Below are 10,301 nucleotides of genomic sequence, written 5' to 3'. Positions count from 1 at the left end.
GTTGTGCCGTAGCCCCCCCCCCCAGTATACACACACACACACACACACTAGTGGATGTTTGCATGCACTGCCTTGGTCTCAAGTGCAAGAACTGAAGGAATTTAATATATCAGGTATTATAGTATTTAGGATGCACCTTCCAGGATGTCTAAATCTGTGTGTGTGTGTGTTGTAATAATTATTCATCAGTCTTAAAGTATACATAATTCAATCACAGTATGCATGTTTCATTAACTGTTTTATGCAATACTACTATACAGACAACCAATTTTTTTTATACATTCTTTAGATATATCCAGTGATATTTTAAATATATATCCTATTTAAATCAATGGTGAAAAAGAGAAAAAAAAAGTAGTGGCAACACAAATTCCTAGCGCTGTCAATATCTGAGATTAATACATAATTGATGGCCACAGAAGAGAGCAATTTCACACAGGCAAGTAGGAGAATGCATGGGGAAAATAACATTCTTTTCCACTATATCCCCCCCCCCCTCTCTGTCTGTGTTACAATGTTTATATGTTGCCTTTGTTGTCTTTCAATATCACTTTGGGCATTTATCAAGATTGGCAATTATTGTTTTTATTAATTGCAGAGAGTTTATCAAACGTTACAAGTAATCATATGAGCTGGTCCAATAAAAAGTAAAAATATATTCTTTAATAAAGCATGTGAAGAACATTCTTCACAACTTCTAAGAAAAGTAACTGCATTGCATTAAAAATGAAAGTGGACTACAGAGCTCTGGGAAAGAAAGGAACACAATGCACAGGCCAGCTGACAAGGTAAGTTGGCCTGTGGTTATATTGAATGAAAATCTATACAGATTTATGGGGGGGGGGGACATCATTGCCACTACTTTTCCTTGCATTCTGTACATGTTTTGTTATCAAATCATATTTCATATACAGGTTTTTATTGGCATATATATACTTTTCCATCCCATGTTGCTGCAGCCACAGTGCTGAATAACAAAGGATGCCAAGAGACCTTCATGACTGGTGAATCTCCAGTTATAACTAACTTTCTTAATTCAGCATTTAATGTTTTATAGAAGTAGAGTCCTCCTCCTGTATCACCACTAACAATGTAATCTCCATCAGGACTGAAATCACAACCAATGTCATAGCCAGCAACCTAAAAATGCATATATATATATATATAGAGAGAGAGAGAGTTGTATATCCATAACCACTCAGAAATAATTTTATTTCTTTTTAAAAAATTACATAAACAACTGTGTGTGTGTGTGTGTGTATAGAGTTGTATATCCATAACCACTCATAAATAGTTTTTATTTCTTTTTAAAAAATTACATAAACAACTGTGTGTGTGTGTGTATAACTGTTTATTATTTACTCGGTAGAACTGTATATAAAAAAAGGAAATTAAATGACTTTATACCGAGATGACAAATTTATTGTTAAGATACAACTAGTTTCGTTGAATTAGGTATCATGGGCAAAGAATAAAATAAAAAATAACAGACACATGAAAAAATACATTAACAGATCTAGTATAAAACAAGTATATTTAAAAAAGAATGTGTGCTAGAGTTCCAACTGAAGTTGACTACGTGCGTGAGCTGGTATTAGTGCACCAGTATTGGACAGTAGCAATGTGCACATCAGAAATATTATAGCTAAGGCTGTTATTAATATGAGACGAATCAAGCAATATTTCTTTAGATTCAATTATTCTTCTTTCCAGTTCATCATAGCACACACATGGATATTAGAGGTTTTTTGCCAGTCAACGATGTGTTGGCGGCCATCATCTGCGTTGATGGAGAAGAGAACTTGGGTAGAGAGATTGCTGGCTCTGGTTCTGTTGTAAGAAATGTCTCTTTGATGTTCTTCCATGCGTAAAAGGATGGATTTAGCAGTTTGGCCGTAATATGGTTTGCCACAATCACACAAAATTTATAGTCTCCAGGATACTGAGTAGGAAGATGTCTCATTTTAGGTCTACTTAGTATGGAGCGAAGTTTAGGGAACATAGTGAAACAAGTTCTAATGTTGAATTTCTGAAGCATTTTTGCAAGTTTCGGGAAGAGAGAGCTGATGTATGGTAACGAAATAAAACCTCTTGGTGGAGAAGAATCTTCAAGAGCAGTTGAGTGGTGGACAGAGAGAAATTTATTAATCTTTTTAAGAGAGCATCCATTGTTAACGAAAGACTTTTTTAAGAAAATTGGGTTCATATTCAATTTCTGTTTCATCTGTTAATAAAGATCTGGCACAATGTGCCAGGGTTGAAATAATACCAAACTTTTGTGGAGGGTAGTGATGGGAAGAAGCATGAAGGTATCTATCTGTGTGAGTGGATTTTCTAAAAATGGAGATTTTGATGTTCTCAGCGCATCTCGTAAGTTTTAAGTCCAGAAAAGGAAGACATTTGTCGGATTCTAGTTCACAGGTGAGGTTGATTTTCTGATGAAACTTGTTGAGGTGGTCCAAAAAAAGGTTGAGGTTGTTGATGCCGTGTTCCCAGATGAGAAATACATAGTCAATGTAACGATACCAAACTTTAGGTTTAAGAGGTGAGGAATTAATAGCTTTTTCTTCAAAATCTTTAAGAAATATATCAGCAAGAATCAGAGAGAGCAGGCTGCCCATAGCTAAATCTGAGTTTTGTTTATAAATCTTGTTATCGTATTTGAAGTATCCTGAGTTCACACAGTGAGAAAGTAAGGAGAAAAATTTCTTGGATAGTTTCCTCTGGAGAAGGTATAGAACTTCTTGAGTAGGGACATTCATGAAGAAGGAAACAATATCAAAACTTGCCATTAAATCTGATGTGTTGAGTTTGATGTCTTTAATTTTTGAGACAAAATCAGCTGAATTTTTTACATGAGAAAAGAAAGTACCACAAAGGTTTTTTTAAAAAGGATGTGAGGTATTTGAGAGGTTGTAAGTAGGGGAGTTTATGCCTTCAACGATAGGTCTAAGAGGAGAGTTTAATTTATGGATCTTAGGGAGTCCATATAACCTAGGAATTAGAGGATGAAACGACCTAAGGGAAAGACCGATGTTTCTTGGTAACTCTGAGGTGGTTTTCAGTAAATTGTTGGTCCTATTGTGCAGGTCTTTAGTAGGATCACTATTTAGTTCAGAGTAAGTGTCAGTGTTTATTAGTTCTAAAATTTTGTTATGATAATCTGATCTATTTAAGATGACAGTAGCATTCCCTTTGTCTGCAGGGAGAATAATGATGTCATTATTGTATCTCAAACTTTTAATAGCTGATCTCTCAGAATGAGAAATGTCATCAGAAGGTGGTCTTGCATGATTTATGGTGAAAATAGCTTCCATACGAAGAAGGTTTGCTTCTTGGATTGGTAATAGGGATGCTGCTTTTTCTATCTTTGTTAAGAATAGTTCTTTAGGTATTGAAGTAGGAGCTATAACAAAATTGAGACCTTTAGCAAGTACACTTTCTTCTGCCATTGAAAGTGGATGGGAAGAATTATTAATTACAACTTTTTTTAAATAGGCAGAATTAAGATTGGAAGTGTGACAATCCTGCATACATTTTAGAGAATTGAATTTTCTTATGAGAATAATTTTGTTAGAGTTCTGGATATTAGAAGCTTTTAGAGCACAGAAATCTTTTAAATTGTTCCAAGATGAAGAGTCTAAAGAAGTAGATAAATGGACTTCAAGAGCGTTCTTCTTAATAAAATAAGCAGCTAGACTACGTTTTGTATCAAGAATCCGTTCCGATAAAAGCTCTAGTTTAGCTCTGTGGAAAATTCTTTGAGCTCTGGCAGTTGTAATGGATTCTTTAAAATTAAGAAATCGGGGAATAATAGAATGGAACTTACATCTTTTGAGAAATACTAGCCTGTTAATGAATGATCCAATGGACCTGAGATTTTTCTGATAATCTTTGATAAGCATACGTACTTCCTCGTCATCAGGAAAATTGACATTAATATTCATTATTTACTCGGTAGAACTGTATATAAAAAAGGAAATTAAATGACTTTATACCGAGAATGACAAATATAATGTTGAGATACAACTAGTTTCGTTGATATACAACTTCTTCAGGTATCATGGGCAAAGAATAAAATAAAAAATAACAGACACATGAAAAAATACATTAACAGATCTAGTATAAAACAAGTACATTTAAAAAAGAATGCATGCTAGAATTCCAACTGAAGTTGACTACATGCATGAGCTGGTATTAGTGCGCCAGTATTGGACAGTGGCAATGTGTGCATCACAAATATTATAGTTAAGGCTGTTATTAATATGAGACAAATCAAGCGATATTTCTTTAGATTCAATTATTCTTCTTTCCAGTTCATCATAGCACACGTCTTTTGTTAACAATGGATTCCCTCTTAAAAAGATTAATAAATTTTTCTCTGCCCACCACTCAACTGCTCTTGAAGATCCTTCTCCACCAAGAGGTTTTATTTCGTTACCATACTTCAGCTCTCTCCTCCCAAAAATGCTTCAGAAATTCAACATTAGAACTTGCTTCACTACGTTCCCTTTGCTCCATACTAAGTAGACCTAAAAATGAAACATCTTCCTACTCAGTATCCAGGAGACTATAAGATTTTGTGTGATTGTGGCAAACCATATTACAGCCAAACTGCTAAATCCATCCTTTTACGCATGGAAGAACATCAAAGAGACATTTCTTACAACAGAACCAGAGCCAGCACTCTCTCTACCCACGTTCTCTTCTCCATCAACGCAGATGATGGCCGACAAGCGCACTCGTGATAGCACCTGGTATACATTTGTTTGGAACTCATACTCGCATTTGTTTTTCAAACATGCTACTGTCTTTTTATACTTGTTCTGTTATTACAATTTTAAATCTCTGTAATTTTTTATATATTTCTTTGATTGTGATACCTGAAGATGTTGATCTATTCAACGAAACTAGTAAACTAGTAGTGTCTTTTTAAATATATCTTGTCATCTTTTTATCTCTCGGTAACAGTCATTAAAGCTTTTCAATATATATATATATATATTATTCCCCTCCCCTTTTAATATAACAGTCTCAAACATAAGTAGTTGTTCAGCCAACATAAAGCAATGATTGACAATAACATGGTAACCATGCAATACTTATACCTGTCTGCATTTAGTTAAAGTAATTTTTAAATTAGATATTTATCGTCTATTTTAGTTTCCATCTAAGTAATTAAAATAAACAGTAAATTACATAACATCCAACTTTCTAACTAGTCCTTTTTCTGCATTTGACTCTGGGCTTCGCCATTAGTTCTGCTTTTAATCTTTCATGTTGGAATGTATTTGTTCCTTCTTTGATGTTGTTTATTTTCTGATCTTGGTGTCGATAAAGGTTGGGATTAAATAACTTAACATAGTTTGTTGTAAAGAATCTTTTGCCATCCTATACATTCTTTGAATCCTATACACAAATTAAAAGCTAACAAGAAGTGAATTCAGAACTTCATCAGATAGTAAAGGCAAAGAAATTTTCCCCAAAGTGCAATGTCTATGTTGCATAATTACCAATCAGGTAATATACTAACATAGTTTGTTTTGGCGATGCTGAATAAGTGTATGAAAAAATGGCTGTGAATCAATGATTGAGACAACAGAGTAAAGATTTAATTAGCAAGATATCAAGATTACAAAAAAATTAAAAAAAAAATATATATATATATATATATATATTTGGAAGAACTATCGATGTCAGCAAAGGTTAAATACAGTAAAATAATTTGGATCTTTTGCATAATATGTATGTGCGTGTGTGTGCGTAAGCAAATTAATATTAAAAAATGCCAAAACATCTAATCTTTCAGAAGAAAATGGATCTTGCTTTTTTTTTTTAAACATTCATTAAAGATTTAGATATGTACTGTGAAATTTTAAGTTATTTAAAATACTGCCTTCATTTATGAGGGTGGTCTGAAAAGTTCTCGGCCTAACAATGAAATAACAAATTCATAATTTCAAAATTATTTTTATTTTTCAACATAATCTCCCTTAAGACTAATATATTTATTCCAGCGATACACCATTATCCCTTCCCTGTAGTGGTTCTCAGTAAGATTTTCAAAATACCCCTCTACAGCTGCAATCACCTCTTGATTCGAAGAAAAACAATGACCAGCAAGGAAGAGTTTTAGTTTGGGAAAGAGACAGAAGTCAGAGGGAGCCAAATCTAGGGAATAGGGTAGATGTTCCAACAATTCATAGTGCAGATCCCTTAATTTTCCCAATGCCAAAACACCTTTGTAGGCAGGTGCATTGTCCTGATGAAAGATGATTTTTTTCTCTTCTGCAAACCGAGTCTTTTCTCATGAATTCTTTCGTCTAGTTTAGTTAAAAGATCGGAATAATATTCCCCGGTTATTGTTTTACCCTTTTCAAGATGATTTTAGCATCCCAAAACAGCGATGCCATGACCTTTCCTGCTGATGGAACCGACTTTGTCTTCTTTGGTGCTGAACAACCGCCTTCTATCAACTGTTTTGACTGCTGTTTGGATTCTGGTGTGTAATGGTGAATCCAAGTCTCATCCATAGTAATAAATTGATGCACAAAATTAGTTTTATTCTTGTTAAAACGCTCCATGCACTGTTCAGAGATTTTCATGCGAGCGCATTTTTGATCTGCTGTGAGCAAGCATGGCACCCATCTTGTGCAAAGCTTTTCATTTGCAATTCTTCATGCAAAAAAAATCTTACATATTCTTTTGAAATGCCTATAGTCTCAGCAATTTTATGCACTTTGACTCACTGGTCATCCAATACCATATCGTGCACTTGATCAATGATTTCTGATGTCGTTACACTTTTTTGGACATCCTGCAAGTGCATCATCTTCAAGGCTGGTATGACCACGTTTAAACTCAGTAGCCCATTTCTTAATTGTTGAAAACGAAGGAAAAGATCGCCCATAAACTTTTATGACTTAGAATGAATTTCTTTTGGTGTTAAACCTTCTTTTACAAAGAATTTTATAACCGCACAATACTCAATTTTATCCATTTCAAGGGATACAGACAACACTTTTGCTTCAGACAGCTGTATAAAAAAAAAAAAATACTTAATAGAATGACTTGCAATTGCACATGGATGCTTATGACAGATGTACCAACTTAGAAAAAAAAAAAAAATCTTGCCAATGGTGTTGCCATCTATGGTCGAGGCCGAGAACTTTTCAGACCACCCTCATATAATTAACACAGAAGTATTGTCATATTACATTATGTGTGTGTAACATATAAGCACAGTACTCTGTAGGTTTATTTTTACATAGTGATGTTTTCAATAGTAAAAATTCTGCTTTTTGCACATTGCAACTTTAGCTATAATGCGGCATGACAATGGTTAAAATATTGTTTCATGAATAACATAAAATTAAGAAATAAAATTGCTTGTTATTTATTATATATTTTACATTATTTTAAATTTACACATAAAGTTAGATGATGGAAGAAATTTAAAACATGCTGCATGTTGTCGGAATCAGATAAAATCTGCCTGAGCATATAAGACTTATTGAGAATATTCGAAGAATGATATTGTGGGATAAAAATGGGAATAGAGTGACTGATGCAGAGGACATAGTGGAATTGTTCAATGACCACTTTATTGGAGTATTTCATCCTGGAGGAGTCAGTTTTAATGCTAGAGGGAAAGGGCAGGTTCAAGGTTTAGAGGTACAGGAGGAGAGTGTGTTTCAGATACTGAGAACTCTGGATGTCAATAAAGCTTTTGGACTGGATGGTATTTCACCACGAGTTTTGAGAGAATGTGCTAGGGAACTGACAGTGCCTTTAACCTGGCTTTTCAATGGAAGTCTGGCTTCGGCAAAGGTGCCCAGGGAATGGAAGGAAGGTAAGATAGTGCCATTGCATAAGGGTGGTAACAGACTGGAAGTGTCTAATTATAGACCAGTCTGCATGTCATCAGTAGTTGTTAAGATCTTGGAGAAAGTAGTGAGGGACCGTATACAGCACTGGGCAGATGAGGGTAATGTTATCTGTGAGAGTCAACATGGATTTGTGAAAGGGCGCTCTTGTTTTAGCAATATGCTAGCCTTTTATAATAAAGTTACAAGAACATTAGATAAGGGAAAGGCATATACTGCAATTTTCTTAGATTTAGCAAAGGCATTTGACAGGGTGCCACATGATAAGCTGATATTTAAGTTGCAACACATGGGTCTGGATGTCAGGTTGGTCAACTGGATTCAGGATTGGCTGTCTGATAGGTATCAGAGAGTCGTGTATGGTGGAGCAGTTTCAAGGAGACAGAAGGTTAAAAGTGGGGTCCCACAGGGCTCAGTACTAGGACCTATATTGTTTAACCTCTTTATATCAATGACATTGCCAGTGGATTGCAACGGGATATTCAGTTGTTTGCAGATGATGCGAAGCTGGGAAAGATTATTAGTAATAGTGCAGATGTGGTAGCCCTGCAAGAGGATTTGAATAAGCTAGATAGATGGGCAAATGAATTGGGGTATCACTTTAATGCAGAAAAATGTAAGGTCTTGAGGTTTGGGAAACATCAATGGGAATGCTGCATACTCTATGGGAGGAGTTATACTGGAGGAAGTTGGGGAGACAAGAGATCTGGAGCTGATGATTGATAGAAACCTGAATTTTAGGGGACATATTGCAAAGGTGGTGAAGGTAACACAGAGGATTGCTGCAATTATGAGAAGGACACTGACCTGCAGAGATAAGAGGGTTATCATTCCGTTGTATAAGTCTCTGACAGACCACACTTGGATTATTGTTCTCAGATTTGGTCCCCAGGATTTGAAGGGGATAAATTAACTGTGGAAAAGATACAAAGACGGATAACAAAGATGGTCTCAGGACTCTACGAGGATAGTTATGAGAATCGGCTGAGGGAATGTGGACTGCAGAGTTTGGCGGATAGAAGAAGGAGAGGTGATATGATTGAGACTTTTAAACTGTTGAGAGGTGGTTACAAGGTTGACATGGGGAGTTCTTTCACTTGGTTGAACAGCGGGAAGGAGTGATGAAACTTTCTCCCTTTCGCAACTTCCAGGGAAGTTGTGAAAGGAAGCTGTGAGCAGGAGGGTGAGGAGTGGTTTCTTTACATGGAGGGTGGTTGAGCCGTGGAATGCATTGCCTGATAGAGTGGTGAGGGCAAGAACGGTCAATGAGTTTAAGGAGTGGTATGATAGACTTTGTGTTTCTTAGGTGGAACCTCCCCTCGATGAGTCTTGACAGACTTTATGTTCTTAGGGAGGACCTCCCATGATGAGTCTTTTGACTCCATGGAGGCCTGAATAATAATAATAATATCAGCCGAAATAGCTCGGTTGGGAGAGCATTAGACTGAAGATCTAAAGGTTCGTGGATTTCTGCAGTTCGTTTTTGGGTAAAATTGTTCCACTACATAAAGGTGGCAATAAGGCTGTAGTTGCAAATTATAGGCAAATCTGTATATCTGGAGTTGTGCTGAAGGTATACTGAAGAGATTTCCAAGAAGTAGCATACAGAAATGGGTTGATGACAGCAGCATTCTCTGTGGTTATCAGCATGGGCTTGTTAAAGGGAGATCATGTTTCATTAACTTACTTATGTACTATATAACAAGGTGACAAATACCTTGGACAGAAGAGATGCATATACAGTGGTGTACTTGGATTTTGCAAAAGATTTTGACAGACTGCCAAATGACAAGTTGGTAAATAAATTGAAATAGATGGGATTGGATAACAGACTTAGAAGTGGGATCAGTGACTGGCTGTCAGATAGGTTTCAGAAAGTTGTATAAGGGGGTACAGTATACCAAAAGAGTAAGGTTACTGGTGGTGTACCACAGGGGTCAGTTTTGGGACTATTGTTGTAGTTCATTCCAATATCATTATGTGAATGATATTGGAATGGGTTTAACTAGTGATATGCAGCTGTTTGCAGATGATACAAAACTGGAGAGCGCAATGCAGAGTCAAGCAGATGTTGTGGCCTTACAAGAGGACTTGAATAGATTGTATAAATGGGAGGTAAGTGGAACTATCAGTTCAATGTTGCAAAGTGCAAGGTTTTGAGATTTGGCAAACAATGATGGGATGCAAAGTATACAATTAGTGGTGGAAACTTTAAAGGAAGTAGAGGAGACGAGAGATCGAGGAGTAATAGTGGACAAGGAGCTGAAATTCGGGGGCCACATTGCACAAGTTGTGAAGATGTAACATCAGATAATGGCAATGATGTGGAGGACCCTGACATATAGAAGTAGAGAGGTTATGATGCCATTGTATAAGGCCTTCATCAGATCTCATATGGATTATTGTGCAAAGATT

The 10,301-nt window shown here is 35.9% G+C and overlaps 1 protein-coding gene across 1 annotated transcript in view; it reads right to left on the bottom strand.

Moving 5' to 3' along the window:
• Positions 1–221: 221 nt before the first annotated feature.
• The window catches only part of LOC150102655 (WD repeat-containing protein 25-like), a 71,814-nt gene continuing 61,734 nt past the window's right edge, over positions 222–10,301 (bottom strand). The window contains exon 5 of the mRNA XM_090399303.1: positions 222–1,140. Coding sequence (XP_090255429.1) covers positions 919–1,140 — 222 coding nt within the window. The 3' untranslated portion in view covers positions 222–918. The remainder of the gene's footprint in view (positions 1,141–10,301) is intronic.

Source organism: Typopeltis vanoorti, chromosome 10 (assembly GCF_054136105.1).
Source record: "Typopeltis vanoorti isolate ZY-2024b chromosome 10, IOZ_Tvanoo_1.0, whole genome shotgun sequence".
Classification (NCBI taxonomy): domain Eukaryota; kingdom Metazoa; phylum Arthropoda; class Arachnida; order Uropygi; family Thelyphonidae; genus Typopeltis; species Typopeltis vanoorti.
This window is presented reverse-complemented; position numbering and strand designations above follow the sequence as displayed.